Genomic DNA, 19,414 nt, shown 5'->3' on the forward strand with positions numbered 1-19,414 from the left:
AGACAGACATAAACAAGGGAAATAAAAAAGCCAAGCTAATGTAACAGATGCTTATCCCCTATAGTGAAAGTATTGACTGCCTATAGACCTAATACTATTAATTATTCAGCAAAGTTAGTTACTAGCAGCATAAAATAGGGATTCCTAATTAGGTACTATTGTATTATTTACTCAAATCAAGCATAACTTTAAGAAACCAATTCTTCAATCCTCATTGCAATTATTGCAATCACTGTTCATCCAATCCCTGGGACATGGTATCTTGAGGCATGGAACTGTGCCTCAATAGATAAAAAGAAAGAAGAAGAAAAAAAATATCATTCCGTATTTGTTTTGTCGTCAAAACATCTGCATCCAATTCGAAATTTGGTCTGACAATATTTTCCGTCCATCTTCATTTTGCATTCCTTCCTCTGAGCTTTTGCCTTAATAAATAAATAAAGCTCTACTAGGGGGGCCTTTCCACCTTGTTAAACATTGTACTCTCAGTGTCTCCCGAAGCCAAAAAAGGAACTCAGTTCAGCCAAGACACACAGTGTTGCATTCTGGAAATGAAATTTCTTCTGTGTTGTTCATTCAATAGGGGCAAAGCATGTCATATTTTTCTTTATGCATTCATTAAAAAGTACTTTTGGATTGATAATATTAATAACTTCCTTTTAACTATTTGCTTTTATTTATTATAGAAGAGTTTAGTCAATGAGGGCGCTGTAGAGCAGGGGTGGGAGTGCTGCGCCTTTCCTGTTTAAACAGTCTGGAAGGCCTTGGTCTGCGCTGGGACCATGAGGGTGGGGGGCGTAGGTGCGGTGATGTTCCTGGAGTTATATTTGGGTGTGGTGGGGGGCTCGGGGGTCTTGGGTGGGACCACTGTAGTGTAGGCTGGAGGGGACTGAGGGAAGCCCGGGGGTTGTCCATTCTCCTTCAGAGCGGCCACAGCGGGCGGGCGTGGGCGGTGTCCACGCTGGACACTGTTGTGCACCATGGACTGGGTGGAGGATGCACCCGAACGAGAGCTGCCGGACCGCGAAGAGGACAGAGAGTTGGGCTTCACCAGCTTGGCCTTCGGCGCCTCCGCGTCCTCCCTGTGGTAAGAGACACACAGTGAAAGGTCAATTTATATTAGCCCGCGATTGAAAATAGAACGAACACTGCACTCAAAACAGGCCAGCGCAGCATGATTTCTACAGTGCCTTCTGTCTCCAATTCTCATGGGGCTAATGTGTAGAGACCTCATGTAATTCATGAGGCACCCAGACACAGTGTTCAGAAGTGCATTTGCATCAAATAATGAATTCTGCTGAAATCATGAGTTCCACCCTGCAATTGTAAAGGAGAGAAATAAAGTTTTTCTTCTTTTGCTGAGAACACAATGAAAACTTTAGCCTTGGTGATTCATCCAAATACGCCCCTCTGATATTTTAAATATGCAAACTTTCGGAAATTAAAAAACATTAGTAAGTGCAAGAGTTTGTTTGAGAGGAAAAATAAAACAAAGTCTGTGCTCTTCGGTGTAAAAAGCACATTTACATTATTCATTTGTGTCTGTCCCATCCTGCATAATTCATCGTTACATCAGTAATAACAAGCACCTTCGCCACAGCCGCTCACAGACAACACAGTGATTAGCTCAGAATAAGGCTGATGCAAGTTGCACGATGTCATCTGAGGGAAGGAAACAGTGGGACACTTCACATCACTCATACTCTGAAGTGCCACTATGACAAAGGCACAAAGTGGCTCCAAAGTTAAACCTGCAGTGTCTTTCTCAGTACACTTTACACAAAGGCTTGTGATTATCCTCTCCCATGGGTGCAGGACACCCACCTGCAGGTGCAGTATGCCCAGCCTCTCACGGCTGCTGCAGAGAGCTGTACCTTTCTGTAGTTTGGCCGATATTTTCAAGAGCAGCACAACAGAACATCTTATATTTATCTAATGTACAACAAAGTTACTATTGGTTTGAAATACCACATTAAAGCTTACCTGATTTCATTTGGAGTCTCTTCTTCCTCATATTTCTTCTTCTCCTTTTTCCGAAAGACAAGCCAGATGATTAATATCACAATGAGGACACCCAGGGATATCCCCACCACTGCACCAGCCACCATCCCCACGTCTCGAACGTCTGCAGATGAAAAATGTTTCACAAGGTTGATCAGAATTGCAAGTTGCAGAATTGCAAGTTGCAGAATTGCAACCCAAAATGCATTTGGGTTGATGTTAGGTAATGTACTGTTACTAAGTGGCAAATCAATGCCCTACAAAATACTTACAAAAGAGATTTCAATTATAGTGTGTTTTTTAATACATAACAGACAATACTTTGGATGGTAGAATTTAACTGATCATAAATTGTACAGTTTAGGAACTGCTGCTACAGAATCTTGCCTTTGCCCATAAAATGGCACTTAAGCATAACATATGCGGTGTGAAAACCCCCAAATTTAATTCAACACCTGGGGACTCATAGTTCCAAATGAGTGGCCCCAAACGTGTCTTCTTCCCTGCACACCACACTCACTGCTCCGGACCAATCATAAAACGTATTAGTGAATCAGCCAGACAGAAAGTACCGGACTCTGGTCGCCACCTCTGCTCTCTTGTTTGGTGCAGTCCCTGGTGTTTAAACATAACCCGATGTGGAGAAGTGAAAAAGGCAGAGAGCAGAATAAATGTATTTCCAGCTGGAGTTTGAAACAATAACCATCAATCAGAGTGTCAGCTGTGTATGAGGTGACTGCAGCAAGGTCGACCCACCCCTCACTCTCTTTCTCTCTCTCTCACACACAGTATCTCTTTCGCTCTCTCTCCTCCTCTGCTGCTTGAACACTCACGCTGCATGGTGACCTCTACGGTGCAGCTCTCCTCGCCCACGTCATTGCTGGCCGTGCACCTGTACACACCTGTGCTGTCCATAGTCAGGTTTCTCAGAGTGACGATCTCTGGGTTTTTCAGATCTATGAGGAAAATATGGACAAATACTTCAAGTTCAATATGTTTACATTATATATGCAATATAACAGAATGCAGGTATCTTAGAAGGATGTAAAAAAGATGTTATTCAAAAAAAAATGAAGCTCTAAACAACATGAGCTTCAGTGTGCCAACAAAGCTATAAGTAAAATGCAAAATCCATAAATGAAAAGGCAGGTCAGATACGTTCAACTACCATGTATTTTTCTATAATGGCAATCATTTTCATGATATATTTGCATTTACTAACTTACTACACTACACAACTATAGACCAATATCAAATGGCAGCATTTCACATCACAACACCACAGTTATTGTGGAAACTAATAGAGAGGTAGCAATGGCTTCAGAGCTGAAAATATGAGCTATTGTACTGACGAAGCAACTGACTTGCAGCCATAAGCAATACGTATTTGTTATGGAACTCTAAGGCCGTAGATTATCTTGTCACAAATGCCCCTGAGCCAGACTCTGGACATGTCTACCTCAGACCTTACATAAGGTTAGAGGGAAGAATGAACCGTTTATCTTGCACTGAATGCCCATAGACAGTAATAACAAAGGCATGTGTTGAAAATATGGCCCACAGTGCGCCTCTGATGGATCTGTAATCAATCTCACGGATGATAAACATATTATATTACCTTTCAGCAGGCCTGTGAATAATGTCTGCGGATGCTGTGGGTGATCGTCCAATAAAAACTAATTAAACTGAACAGGTGTTGTTTGGTTGAGGTCATTAAATTGAATTTCGGTCTGGGCACATGCCATTGTGGATTTACTGAAGACAGGAGACAGAGATTCAGCGCCTGGAGCTGTTAGTGCCGCTTTAGCAGATATTCACTGTGGAGACGGCGAGGCCCATGGTTACATTCTGTGTCTCGGTTACTGTTTAGAGATGGTGAAGATCCAAGCAAAATGCCAGGATCCACTCTGCGTGAATGAAGTGCGCCTTAGGGCTACAGCTCCGACAGTTTCGGTGTTGAAACTGTCAGTCCATTCCACATTATATTGGATTTTCGTGCACTTTTCACACGTGCATGAAATATTTCAAAGGACATTGACTTCAGATAAAAATCAATTTGAGTCAGGCTAATGAGGAGGCTGGTTAGCATTAACCTTATGCTATGAAGAGCAAAAGTGTAAGGATGTCCTATTTTGTGTCCATTATTGTCCACATTTTTAATGAATCCAGATCATGATTTCAAATGATTGGCCTCGGTACCATTTTAAAATATGACTCATAGAACTCATTTTGTGAAATTATGTTTTGGCTCCAAGTTAACATACACACACAGCTCCCCTTAGTGCTTTTCCTTAAATCCTGACATGAACTTTTGCAGCTATCTGGTAGAATTCAACTGCCACTAAAGTTATTTCTCAGTTAAAGAGACCGTCTTCTGTCTGGTATTAGTCTTATTTTTATGACGGTTTGCTGCCTGAGAAGATAAGGGATGCGTGCAAAATCGGGTCTAATTGGGGCATTAAGAGTCCGTGTTTGTGCCCTTTAGGAAAGCATTGTAGCTAATTATCCAAGTAAAGCAGCTCGGGGACCAGCTGCACTGGGAAGAGATAGTGTTGTGAAAATTATGCAAAAGTAAAGAAATCCTGGTACGATCATTTGTCAGACAAACACAGCCTCTAAAAAAACTCACCAATCTAATAAATCTTGTTAGTGGATACATCTGTACAGCGTTCGGATGGTGAATCAGCATGTTGTGCTCAGACATTTTGCTTACCTATCAGAGCCAGGTTTGGCAACTTGCCCAGGCTCTTGCCTTTGTCCAGGACTCGCTCCCACTTGTAGCTGATGGGATCTGAACCGTCGCTGGACTTACAGCTCAGTTTGACATCAGTGCCCTCCAGGTGTTTGCCGTCCATCCTGCATTCTGGCTTCGAGGGCTTCACTGCAACAACAAGTAATAACACATTTAGAAGTTTTCAGATAAGATTCATGTTCCCGAAGTTGAAAAAAACTGTTAAAACTGTAAGGAACTGCGTGAATTTGAGTCTGAATAGAGATTGTTTATTTATATATAAACAATGCAAGTGTTGCCAACTAAACCTTTTACTAATAATAATTATTTCCGTATTCTAAACAAACATATATATATAGATATAAAAGGATGCATTTTACACACTGTAATTATGCAGAGCTACTTAAATGTACTGGTTCCCCATGTTGGTGGTTTATTGCACGAGAAACCAGCTTCCTCCATCTTCATTATTGCTTTGCCTTGACCACTAAAGGCATTGATGACTGAAAATGAAATGTTTGCACCAGTCGCCCTCGTGTTGGCTGACAGAGGCACGGGAACAACAGTGCTCCCATAGGGAATGGATCAATGTGACCTCAAAGCTGGCTGCGAGTGCTGCTGGTGATATGCTCTGTGCAGGTCAAAGGTTTTGGTCAGAGTCCAATAGCTCCAGGCACAGTATGTATAGAGCCTGCTGCCTGCTCACTATCACTCGCACTGCCACTGAGATGGAGAGTCAGTGCTGTGTTCCAAAGTTGCATATTTTTAGATCGGCGGAGAGCTAAATTTAATCTGTTTCGGACGTTGTTGCTGGAGATGTTCAAACTACGACTATTTCAACCATTTCCACTGCTATTACTGAAATATAGTATATAACAACTAATTGCTATGACATTATCAATATTACTAAGCTAAAAACGGCTTGTACTTAACTTCTGCCACGTTTGGAATATATTTAAAATCAACATAAAAAACAGATCATTCTCTTTTCACTAGAGCAGGGGTGTCAAACTCATTTGGGTCGTGGGCCAAACTTCAGCCCCCACAGCAGGCCGCAAATGTTGTAAAGGACTGGCCTAATAAATAATAACGGCTACATTGTGTTCATTATTCACTCACTCCACACTCTGTGGTAAGCTACTACTGTAGCCACAGCCGCCATGGGGCAGACAGATCATTGACCACATGACAATGATAATGTAATGATAATGTGTTGTTTATATCCTGATCTCTTATTATGTCAGTGCCCTCTGCTGGACAAGTGTGGAATTCATAACTCCGCACAAGAATGGGACATACTTTTTCTTTTACATACTCAGAAGTCCATGCTCTACAAGAGGCCGGATTAAATCATCTTGTGGGCAGGATGTGGCCCGCGGGCCTTGACACATGTGCACAAGAGTTTTATCCTCTTAGCCCCCGCCATTTTCTCCAGTTCAACTTTACCCAAATCTTAAAGGTCACAACCAGTGTAACGCCTCATTTGAAAGCCAAGACCAACAAAACTCATCTAAACAGATCTTGTTCTTTGCGTTGGTTTTTTTTTTTTTTTGCATTTTTGCCACATTTTCATTGTTTTTTTGTTTTGTTTTTGGTTGCTCTTTTGTTGCATTTTCATCCTCGCTTCTGTCTCATTATTGTTGCCATTTTGACACTTTTTTTTCAAGACGCTTTTAGATTTGGGAAAAGCCAAACTGGAGAAAACGTGCTCGGTTCAGGCGGGGGTTAAGAGGTTAAGGATTATTAAGGAACAGAAAAAAATAATAATATTGCAATGAATCAATACACAATGGGTGCATCTATATGGGATGAAATGTGTTGCACATTCAAACGGGGCTGCCTTGTACCCGCATAGATCTTGGCATACAATTACATACACTGGATATTGTGCCAAGGCGGCTACCAGTTCTGCTGCCAAGCTATTATCTGAGCGTGGGGAGCGGGAGGAGAGAGAGAAAAAAAAATGCAAATGTTCTTCTTTCTCAAAAATCGAAAGTGTCACCACAAAGCTGAGGGCAATTTGTAAAAATGGAGCCACTAACTCAGTGAAATTGTCTTTATGGAAGAGCGAGGGGCCGGCGGATTAACAGACTGTTCTATCAGAAAACCAATAGCGCCGGGTCGGACTAATCTCTCGAGACGTTTTAATAAATCGTCTGCTGTTATGACATTGAGAAAGCTGTAGCTCCTCCCTTTAGACTTCCAAGACGGTTCTGTAGCTTTTCCCTCGACTGTCCTTCAGTGCCTGTATAGGACGGGAGACATGAATAAGCAGAAACAGCTAAGCCCTATAACAATCCAAAGACAAAGAAAAATGGAGCACGGTTTTACAGTGATGACATTGCAAGGACCAAAACAGGGTCTGTCTCTGTAACAAGAACTGACTTTCAAAATAAATGGGCTTCCTAAGTAGCTTATCCAACGAGTAACGATAGCTGACAGACTTTCAATGTCATTCCCACGTAAATTTGATTTCAGAATACAACCGGAAAGTAGGGCTGCATAGTATGAGAATATAATATGCCGAAGCTATACGTCACAGAATGGCATACGCTTTGAATTCTCTTAAAATACTTTGACAACCATAACTGGATGAAACTAGGTGCAACTCATGGCTAAAAGATATAAGAAGGTACTGTATAAGTTTCCTGAAGTGGAGATATCGCAAACTTTTCCACAATACCGCAGCGCCCCAACCCCAAAAGAGGATGACGCAAGCAAGGCATGAACTTCTCTCGACTTAATCAATCTGTGCTGTGCCCACTCAAATGTTTCTGGTCTCACCTCATCAACAAAACCAATCAGAGTGGACCCCGAACAGCACGAGTGAAATCAAATCACAGTGTCTGAATCCAATTGAATCATTAGATCAGTCAGCATGACAGAGGAAATGTGCCGCGATAACGATCCAGAGATTAGGGCCTTGGTGTGAGTGTGTGCGGCTTGTATTATTCACCCACCAATGAGGAGAAAAAAAATGAATTTGAACATTTTTGTAAGCTGACCGACATGGCTGGGGCGTAAACCTTTCGTCATTGGAGCGATTGTTTCCGGTTCCTGTATAGAAACAGTCGCTTAATTAGGATGGCATAGATCTGTGTCTGAAAGGTAGAAATGAACAAAAGACGTCTCAAGGGTATTATTCTCAGAAAGAATCGAATTTGTATATATTCTTAAGAAAAACAAACATCGATTGGAGGGTTGAACCTACAACAATTTATGTATTTAAAGCACAACTAAGTAACTCATGCCCCTAGAGGCCATAAGCACCACTGCAGCATGTTGAAGTTTTTTTTTTTACTCATTAATTGTCCGTGAGAGTAAATACTACGCTGACAGAAAAGACAAAGGGAGAGAGGGATATTACGTTGTGCCACAACTCAATTACACAATGGAGATTTTTTTTTCCCACTTAAACTTGACTGTAAATAGGTGAGAGTGGGATAAGATGAGCCACTTTTTGCTTTGGTGGTTGTTGTGTAAAAACAGTACACAATAGATGCATAATTGTACTATACACATTTTGGGATGTTTTCTATTCTTTTGCATCTTCAAAAATCATCTGAATTTTATGGTTTAAAAGATGTTGGTCTTCAGAAAAAACTTGTCTTGTGGCAAATGTCCGGTATTTTGTCATTCATTGTTTCTTATGGAGCAGAGGTGGCTTTTGGGGTCAATTTACCCCATTATTTCCTCTTTGAGAATACCAAGAGAGTTGTGTTTATTTAAGAACAAATCTTCCTAAATTATGAATCTGCTTTTACACCTAACTTAATGATCAACCAACATCAGGAAAAAAAAGTGTCCTGCATGTTTTTGTTTCTTTGTGACGATCGATTTTGGGATCAGGCCAAAAATGTACTCTGAACAGTGAAAATAAAGCTTTTTCATAAAAAAGTGGGGTTATTTTACAGACACATTTTCCATGTTTTTGTCTGTCAAGTTCAAATCATGTAAAGATTAAATCTATAATCTCACATTTCAAAAAAATGTTTTATTATTTAAAATATTACCAAACTCTCCCCAACTGCTTAAGTGGTGCAGTTAGCTTGGCCCGTTAGCTTGTTAGCTTCTTCTTCGTGATTTCATTAGTGTGTATTGTGACCCGGAGGCGTGGAAGTTGCAAGGGTGGTTTTCTGGACACCAGGGGTAGATGAAGGACCCCCCAATCATCCCATCAACACTTGCATTACCCCAGAGGAACTACAAAAAGGATTTAATAAGGTTCACAAGTTACTTAGTTCTTTTTTGTGAACACCATTGACGTCACTATGAAGTGTCTGGTGCTGCTACATCAAAGTGGTTTGTGGTACCAAAGGGTTCTCTGGACAGTCTAAACCACAGGGGGCGCTCTCATGTTTAAATGAGTCTTACCCAGTACAATGAGGTTGACCTGGCTCCAGTGGTACTTCCCTCCAGTCTTGACTTTACAGTAATACTCTCCGGAGTCGCTCAGCAGCAGGTCACTGATTAGAAGAGAGGCGTCCCCACCGAGGTACTCCCCCGCGAAAGACAGGCGGGTGGACTCTGCGTCATTTGTGTACACCTGTCCTCCGAAGAACGTGATGATCTAGATATGAACAAACAGAACATACATTACGAACTTAGATCATTTCACTTGTGCAATAAAGGGCATTGCTATGACCATTTATTCACCGGTGCTTCTTTACTTGCTTATGCACATGGAAAAAATATTAAGTTCTTTGCACTGATATGTCATATTTCGCAACACTTAACGGTAAAATAAAACCATTTCTTTGTATGAAAACTGCCTTCATCTCCATGGAGAGAGCAAGGAACAAAGCTGTGAGAGATAAAGTTTGAGTGCAGAAATGTTCAGAACGTGTGATGATGTTTTTGATGATGAAACAACCTTATAACACGGTGAAAATCTCGGCCAGCCATGGAACCCATTTCTCTGCAAAGGTAAATGGTTTAGGGACGCCATTCATTTACATGGTTGTCCTCTCCAAAATTGCATCCACACTTCTATGCGTGTGTTGTACAATATGCTGAACATAATGGAGAGCCAACACAATAAAGTCGTATAAATAAAAATAAAAAATCATATGAAAAATCCATTCACAAAACTACGAACTCATTGCAAAGTATCAACTGAGGCATGTATGGTGTTTAAGGATCATACTTAAGAGAACAAAATACCGATACCAGCGCAATGATGTTAACATCCGCTTTTCAATTATCGCTGGAAAATCACACTTGAAAAATGAGTGCATTTGCTGTAATGCCTGCATGCTGCCAGCGTTCATTTAGCTGATTATCTGTGAGAGCTCTTATGGCCTATCCACTAACGCTACTGTCAAATTGACCAAATCGAAATCAATTCTGCAGATAAAAGATTCAAGAGCCTCGCTGGAACTCACGTAGACAAAGTAATTCTGAAGAAATGGTTCACTAATGCGTAAGGCACTCTGTGTATATCTATGCATCCCCTTGTACAGAAAATATCCCACTTCGGCTCTGATGTGCAATCCATATTATTTGACAAATCTCTTTAACATAATGTTCCTAATGCTACACTTACTGTCAAACACACTTACATGACAAACTGTATTTTAACATGTCTGAGCTTTAAGAGCACAGAAACTATAGAGACCAGGTGGTGTCATTAACAGTAAATGTTGCTTCCAATGCACATATTTTAACACGAAAAGTCATCAATCTGGCTTCCCTGGCACTCCATTCCCTTCATCACAATAAAAATGCAACTTTCAAACTGTGCATCCTTTATGGGCATTCATAGAATAAAACATCGTCTTTGTTTGTTTCCACTCACGCACACACAAAGCCACCCCAGCTGTCACAGTGGCCCATTGCTGCGGGCGGTGGAGGGCCTGCAGATGTGAGCTGCTAAACGCCAGTGCCACAGTGCATCAGCGCCTCTGCAGAGCGGGGGGGGACACCTGCTGGGATCACAGGTGACAAAATGGACCATTCGCACACGCTTTCATACACATACGTACACATGCGTACTGTCGCCCACGCTCCCGCTAACATGTAAAACACAGCCATGAAGCTAAACAGACAAGATTATAATAGCAGAGCCGCCGGGCAAGCATAAAGCGGAGGTAACACAGCGCCGCACACTCGCATACCAGGGACGAAGTTTTTTTTTTCTGTTATTGGAATAAAATTAGTTTTGTCCTTTAGTAAATGGTACAAGCAGACATTTATAAAAAAAAAAAAAAAAAACACTGGTATATTATAAAGCCTTTTAAACAGTCATAAAATGTCAGGCTAGTAGGCATTTTTTACAGTGACAGTGACAGTTTTCCTCCCTGAAAGTTGTGAAACCTGGTTTAAACGAATTTTGATGTTGTAAATGCATTAGGAAAGTTTGAGATGAGTTTGGACCAGATAATAGCAATTTGAAATTTGAGTGATCCTGTTTCTTTGTACAATCAGGTATAGCTCCTTTAAGGATGAAACAAGTATAAACACGCGGAGGAGACTCATTATTTGATAGAAGACTGATTATTACTGATTATTTAAATTTTGAAATTGTTAGTTGAGGTCCAATCCATTTCAAACATCCCAGATTTTACACAGGCACGAGTTTCCTAACTTTCAGAAAGCAATACAACAACAAGCCTTCAACTTTATTATAAAAGTATACAAAGTAATAAAATAAAAAGGATCTAAAATTGGATTAGCAAAAGTATTTATTTTTTGGGTGTGATTTTACAATACACTGAAGGATAATCTACTCTCCAACAATCAAATGCATTTCAGAAGTCTAAAGGGTTGTATGCATTACACAACCGAAAAATTCAGGTTTTGCAATTTAATAATAGCAATTGTTAAAATGACAGCTAAAGTTCAATGATGTCGTCTAAAATACAGTCATCACGAAGCTGAGCAGACAACACTGGAGTAGCAGAGCCGCGGGGCAAAGACACGACAAAGCAAAGGTAACAAAGTCGTGCATTTTAAAACGACTGCTGCCGATGGGTGAAGATCCTATACAGGCTGTGTGTGAGGTAGATGAATATGTTTACAGGTCTGTTTGCTGCATCTGCTCACAAGACGGATGGGGAGGAATCTGTTAGTTAAAGAGAGTAAATCAAGAGTGTTTTTGCGCAACAACCTGAGGCGAGCCGTTTGTAATTAACATAAGATGTTGCTATTTTCTGCAACAATAAATATGAGCCAAGCTAAATATATGCAACCTCTAATGAGACGCCACAGCAATGCACATACAAGACAAAAAGACATAAATAAACTCCCCTTTAATAAGTCGCATGGTGAAACAGGCGATTTGAATCATAACGCGGGTATTCTCGCACATTATGAATAAGCAAAATGGCTCCTAATAGTGGGATTGTTAGTTGATAATTATCATTTAACATTTAACTTCTCATAACTGTCTCTATTTATGTGCCTGTGAAATGGCGCGTCTGTTGTAAAACACATGTAGCTTGGAGACTTGCTGACATTAAGCTAAAGTGTTGACAATGGTTTCTTCCCCACAACATGGCCATGCTGCAGAACAAAAGAATCATTTATTCATTGGGGCACAGGCGCATTCTCTCTCTCTTAATCAAATTTTCAGACGTTTGATTCTAATTAATGGCGTCTTCAGTGTTATCTTCCTGCTGAATATTCATCACAATGTGGAAGCCTCCATCAAAATCATCAAAGCACGGAAGAACACTTGTTTTCTACTTTCACTCAACCAAAGATCCCTTTTCATTCCCATTTCTGCTTTCCTCCCCTTTCCCCACTGTAACCATTGTCTGAGCTCGACAGCACATCGCTGCACAAACAAATGAGGGCCAATAGAAAGGAAATCTCTTTCTTGTGAGCCTTCATGCTTGGGCTGCTATCTGATACGGTGTTCAAATGGATGGAAAAAGGCAATGATTTAAAAGCAGTCAATGTAATAGATGCGGCACAACAATAAGCTTTGGCTGTGTGGCTGACTTTGAACTGGTCTGAGCTCAACAGGAAAGTTGAAATGTAGATGAATCCCTCAGCCAATGCTTGATTGTGAAAAGAAAAAAATAAAGTCAGGAAAAAAGAGAGTGAGAATAAAATTGAGCGAATAACATTTTGGTTACAACACGACAATTTTAAACATACTGTGGGACTCATTTTTTTAACTTGAAATGAACTTCTTGTGTATTTCTTAAAGTGCATTCAGTATTTACTTGCAAAATCATGGGTAACATATCACACTACAGATTTAAACACTTAGTGACAACTCTCTCACAGGGCTGGCCCTGGTCATAGTGCGATCCAGGCGGCCGCCTAGGGCGGCATCTGCTGGAGGGGGCACCAAGTTGTGCTTCAATTTTTGAACCCCATGAGGTCCATGCTCCCGCCATCTACAACATCGCCGGATTTCCGACATAACTTTGGAACAGTGATAGAGACTTCGGGTCTTTTGTAGCCTGGTTTTACCATACACTCGTACTTACTGCGTTTCGTACAAGGGTCTGGACCTTCACAATTGAGCTCCGTTATCAGGTGGGAGGGGTGAACTCCTTTGAAACGATTGGATCTGATTTTCGCTAGCGTTTGGTCGTGACGTATGTAATGCTCCCGAGTGAGTGAAGCAGATATCATAACTCTTGGGGGCATTCCTTGCGCATTCCAAGGCTTCAGTTTTAATTTCTGGATATTTGGGAGCCGAGCCAGAACGGATTGAAGAGCTTCCTTTACTTTCGTATCCGCCGCCAACCAGCAAATGCGGCGCAAATGCTTGACGTCACCTACATCAACCGCTCGCTGAATGGTAGGTTGAAATTCAACCGATGTAACGCGGCCATTGAGATCAGGCCCAGACGTACATGTAGGGAAATTATAATCGACCGGAGTTTACGGATGGCTAACGCCAGGCTAGATCTTTTGTGTTGGAAAATAGAAATTTCAGTCTTTCAAATGACCCCTCCCTGGTCCTACTGCGCCTCCGGTGAGACGCGTAACATTGCCGTGAAAATTCGGAAATTTACTTAGTAGAGGTTCCTCCTACAACATAACTGTTGTGCACGTTTCATGATGCACATGTTTTTAATGAATAGATAATAATAATAATACAATTTAACAGTGATAATCAGAATGAAATTAAAGAAGAACTAAGTAACTTGTTTACCTTAATACATCCTTGTCCTAGTCCCTCTGGGTGTAATACAAGTGTTTGTGGGATGATTGGGGGTCTTTCATCTCTGGGGGGTCTCTGGTCAGAAAACCAACCTTGCAACTTTCCCTGCACCGGGTCGGAGGCGGAATACACACTAATAGAATCACGCAGGCGTAACTGCTGGCGAGCGCCACTTTAGAAAAAAATAAAATAAATCCATTGTGTAATTGGATGTGCAATATCCCTCTCTCCTCGTCTTTTCTGTTAGCGTAGTATTTACTCTCACGGAGAAATAATGAGGAATAAAAAACGCAACATGTTACAACACCAGTAGTGGAGCTTATGGCCTCTAGGGGCATGAGTTACTTAGTTATGCTTTAACAATAATAATCATTAAAAAAAAAACATCCTTTTCCATTTCCAAAGTGTGTCCAAAAGGATTGAAAAAAAAAAAAAAGAAACAACAACTACAGAATGCTATTTGGGTCAAGAAAATTAAGAAAAAGGCTTTGTGCATGTGCGCGAGGACGTCAAAAGTCTTGCCTTGGGCGCCAAATTGGCCCGGCCCTGCTCTCTCACGTTCATTCACAAAGGGAAATGTGGTGTCACTAATTCCCAAGCAGACTTATAAATAATGAAATTAAAGAAAGCTAACAACGACCACTCGTAGATGACGCACTAAGAAAAGCACAGAGAACAACAATGTCTTTTCAATTGTTAATGAAAATGGCGGATAGAACACACTGCATGGCGGCTGCTCCGCTGGGAAACGCTGTCTGACAGAAATCACTCTAAAAATAGCGCGCTCCTTACCTGACATTGTGGGTTTAAGACAGGCACTATTTATAGAGGCTGAAATATGTTTTAGCTCGGGGCTCTCTGCACCACTTTAGGTTCTCACTAGTGGAGGTCACAGCCTGCTTATACCTTTGGATCCAAGGCCACAGTGGATGTCAAATGTCTTTCTATGGTCTGTTGTTTGTCGAGAAACACCCCATTTGTGAGCTTTTGCATTGAGTAGGTGATATGTGAGCACAGTAAGGACAAACACAGGTGACAATTCAAGATCATCTATTAGTGAGAGAGAAAATAACCAAACTTAGATCAGAACAGGCATGTAAGTTGACCATTAAAAGTTAGGGAACAAAGACCTTATATTTATTACCTGGTCCTTGTAGTAATGTATTCCCTGCTACACTTACATCAGCTGCTGGAAGAGATGTTCCTGCTGCTGCCTGTTTTATCACACTCCCCAACAGTTGCCATGATATTGAGATAATCCGGATTCATAACTCAGTCTTGCTGTCACTGGCTATAATGCTATTCCAAAAAACAGGGAAAAATCTCACCACTTTTTGTTTGGAGTTGGGTTTCTGCAGCAGCCACTCAATGTCGAGCGAGTTGGACGGCGAGAACTGATGGTGACACGGTAAGGTGGCGTTGTCCCCGACGACCTTCTTCATCTCCGTCTGGGCCTCGGCTGACAGCAGGCACAATAGCGCTGTGCGGAGACGAGACAGAAAGAGTGGGAGAGAGAGAGAGAGAGACGTCAGGCCCGGGACGCTGACTCAATTCAAAAAACTTCACACAAGGAGCAGATGCTGCAGATTGGATGCAAAAACAAACGGCGATAGAAGACAGTGAGAGTGAAGACCCTGAATCCACAATAGCTTTCTGACGGTGGCTTTGATTTTGCCACTCGCGACGACAGGGTGATGCTTTGTACATAAGATGATGTTTGACGCATAGGTGATCAAAGCTGCACATTGTAATTAACTCTTTTTGACAAGGACTTTCAAATAAAGCATTGCAGAAAATATGCAACATCTTCGAGACATAGCGATAGATAGATTCGTTCATAGATTCGTCACGTGCACAATCGTACAATGTGCAATGGAATGCGTTTTTTGTATCTGCATCCAAGAGAAAGAGAAAGGAAATCCAGAAAAAGAGAAAAATAGAACAGATAACGCAGCAGAGCACAGCCCATTGATTCCGTCTTAAGTGTATTAAATATAAAATGTACATATAAATGACTAAACTGAATCATATGCATTATTTGCTACAAAGGAAATGACAGGAGTGAACATTTTACACAGATAGGAAAAATAAAACTCAGTGTACTCATACCAAAGTTTGAGAACCACTGAGCATACTGTTCTTCGCTATATTTAGAAAACTTTCCAAATTACTCCTGCTTGCATTTCATCACCCTGCAAATAGAAATGAGGGAGCTATTGCAATTGCATGATACAATCCTATTAGCGCACATACCAAATGAAAAAGCCAGCCCACTCAGTTAAGAGCTTGAGCTGCTGAAGTAGAAATAGCAATAATTCACTGTGTGCTGTGCTTATGCGTGACTTTGGGAGGTGGCCAGACTGTCAGGGCCTCCGTCTCAGTAGGGGGAGAAGTCAGGCTAATTTATTGGAGGATGCGGGACGTCCTGGCGGGGCTTGGAGTGGAATTAGCCAGAGGCGTCACTGGGGCTTGCTGGAAGCTGGAAGAGATACGGATAGAGTGGATTTTTTCTTTTTTCTTTTAGTCGCTTCCACCTGGTGCTGTACAAGACCTGAGCAGCTAATGCAGAGCTTACACACCCAAATCTGACACATACACCAGGCTCAGAAAGCATTTAACTTTACTGCCAGGATTAGATTAAATTTCTTAATCAGATTACATTGTAGCTTCCGCAAAGTTAGAGCTCTGAACACAGCAGATCAATTGGCCACAGTTATTTCAAACATATTGTCTTGTTTGCCATTTTTTTCCTCCACTTTACGCCAAGGGCTTTAAAGGCAAATTGTTAATGGCCATTGTGAAATATGTATTTTGTATGTGATCTGTTTAGGTTTTACCTTGCCATGAACCAAACGGTCAACAAAATGAGTGGAAACCTTCTAAACCTTCATGTTGAGGGACTGCTTTCAAGTTGGGAGATGACGTTTAATTAATTATAATTTGTCATTGTTGAATTGTACAACGAAATTGCATAGATCAGATGAGCCGGAGGTTGGGGAAACCGGAGTACTGCATAGCTGTCAAGTGTCCCGTTTTGGCTGGGAAACTACCATATTTTACCCCTCTTTACCGGCATCCTCCCGTATTAAATTCATCCCGTACATTTCCCGTAATATTACAATACAAAAACACTCCTCTGCCCCTTCAAACTGAACTCTGTCACTAGCCTCATGAGAACTGTCACCTGAAGAAGCCTGAGTGGCAGTTGCTGCGAGGCATGATGCATAGCTGTCAAGTCTCCCGTATTGGCCGGGAAGCTACCATATTTTGACCCGTCTTGGAGTTTGGTTGGGCTGGTGGGACGGCTTGCACCAGAAAATGGCCCCTATTTTCTAATCCAAAACTTGACAGGTACAGAGTACTGCGTGAAACGGTGCACCGCCTCCTATTTCAGAGCGTTGTGTCCTGCACTGATCAGCTCCTCCACCTCCTTCCACTTCCTCCTGTGCAACTATTGTTAGTAGAAGTAGTAATGATGCTTTAGTCTTATGTAGCACCATTTGCTCAAAGTCACTTGAGATTGATTGACCGGTCTCCCATCTCATTACTAACCAGGCACAACTCTGCTTAGCTTCCAAGACCTGCCAGGAAATTCCCAAGGCGATGAAGCCTAAAGTTCTACCATAAAAGTATCTGAATTCATGATGTCATTGGCTCAAGAGTCCTAATTAAAATACATATTATTAGTCAGTACTTCTACCAGGAACAGAACTACAGTAAATAAAACGGACATATTAGTAACTGCAAAAAGGCCAACATTTTTCAGCAGTGTTCCAAGGCCTATTTAGCACTCCACCCCATCCACTTGCTCAACAGTCCACCCTCCCTCAGACCAGCTCGCGTCCCAGAAGAGCTCTGTGGGCCAACAGAGGTGTCAGCTGTGAGCTCTGAAGTCATGAGTCAGGCCTGACGCAGGACCCACGAGGAGAGGCCCTTCACGAGAATGACATCAACGGTTCGGGAGACATTCAGGACTTCCATCATCTTTGACCAGACTCCACCCCAACACCCTGGACTCATCGAACACATCTGAGTATTTAAATTTAGATGACACACTGTAGAAGTGTGTGTAGAGTGCAGAGTCAAATATTTCCAAACCAGTTTTAGTTTTTTATAATAGGATATTTGTCATGACCTTCACCTTCAACAACAGCCTCAGTGTCGAAAGCGGTCGGAAATCTGCGATGTTTGTGCCGGTCTCTCCCACTCATGCGTGCTAATCCGAGGTTAGTGGTTGGCTGCTCTTTAGACATATGCCCAGAGATTCCCCTTTGCTCCTGAGCCTAACCTCTATAATCAGCGCTCCCACATTCAGCAGAAGCCTAAGGCACAACAGAGGAGCAGGCCTGATAAGAGCTCTTGCACTTCCTCCTCATACCACCCACTCACTTTAGCTGCCCACCGCATTAACGCTAGACCTCGAATGCAAAGATTGGGATAAAAAAACAAAAAAAACAAACAAACACATGGTGCTTTAAAAGAGACAGATTTCCATTTCTGTTGTGCAGTTTTAGAAGATTGACTAAACAGGATAAGCTGAAGTAGTAAGGCAGATGAGGGTTTTGATGACAGTTGATGACTTTTAACTAAAGGAGCAACACAGTATGGAAGAAAAAAACAAAAACAAAAGAAACCTGCAAAGCATTCCCCGCGATAAGAAATAGCTTTGGCTAAACACAGTGACTCTAAACACCTTGAATTATTCTTTTTTTCAGAAACCAAAATAAGCTTTGTGTGATGGATGGAAAACCGTCTGCCAAAACAGACTTGGCAGACAAATCACAGAATCTTTTTATATATAAACTGTCTCTTTACTTCCTCACTTTGGTCTAGCGCAGGGGCTTTTGTGAGTGGAATGGATGACACAGTGCTTCCAAAATAAGCTCAAAGCCTTGAAGTTGAAGCTTGTGCCGGCATTTGGATTGGCCTCATTCAGTGTGTGCACAGCTGGGACGCTTGGACGGCAGGACCCCATCATTTGTGTCAACAAGAACTATACGACAAGGCAAAAAAAAATAAAAAAAAATCATCATCTCTGTGGCAGTTTTGCACACAGCGTGGAGAGGAAAAAAAAAAACTGTTTTGTCAGTCAGGCTTACGCTGTGACCTTGCGTGGCTGTTGACAGAGCAAGTATAGAAGAGGTGGACTGTTGGAATAAGCGTCGCATAGGTAGTAGCATTCCTTATGGCAGTGCGATGTATGTGCTCCCATGACTTTATGAGATACCATAGGCACCCGAGAAATCCATCTCAATAAACATGAGGGTCCTGAAGATAGGCGATACATGTTAAGATATGGTGACAATAGCTCAAGGTGAAGCAGCACACATACATATTTAAGCAAGGTGAAATAGTCTTTTAGCAGATCACCAAACAGAATTGTATTGTACCATTATCAGCTCATGATAAACACAAGGATTCCTCTGTAAGGGCATTTAAATGAAGTAGGTATTTCATAACATTATCCACCCAGTCCAGTCAACAATATTTGAAAATCTACGCTGGAAGGGCTAAGTGGCTACACAAACATATCCTCATGTACGTCTCCATGCTTATTC

General features: G+C 41.6%; 1 protein-coding gene across 1 annotated transcript in view; it reads right to left on the bottom strand.

The window, feature by feature from the left end:
- Positions 1 to 690: 690 nt before the first annotated feature.
- The window catches only part of clmpb (CXADR like membrane protein b), a 69,256-nt gene continuing 50,532 nt past the window's right edge, over positions 691 to 19,414 (bottom strand). The window contains exons 2-7 of the mRNA XM_079553873.1: positions 15,185 to 15,336; positions 9,107 to 9,302; positions 4,715 to 4,882; positions 2,835 to 2,957; positions 1,984 to 2,125; positions 691 to 1,082 (exon numbers count right to left, since the gene is read on the bottom strand). Of these exons, the coding sequence (XP_079409999.1) occupies positions 746 to 1,082; positions 1,984 to 2,125; positions 2,835 to 2,957; positions 4,715 to 4,882; positions 9,107 to 9,302; positions 15,185 to 15,336 (1,118 nt within the window). The 3' untranslated portion in view covers positions 691 to 745. The remainder of the gene's footprint in view (positions 1,083 to 1,983; positions 2,126 to 2,834; positions 2,958 to 4,714; positions 4,883 to 9,106; positions 9,303 to 15,184; positions 15,337 to 19,414) is intronic.

The sequence above is a fragment of the Gobius niger genome (genome assembly GCF_951799975.1).
Source record: "Gobius niger genome assembly, chromosome: 1".
Taxonomy (NCBI): domain Eukaryota; kingdom Metazoa; phylum Chordata; class Actinopteri; order Gobiiformes; family Gobiidae; genus Gobius; species Gobius niger.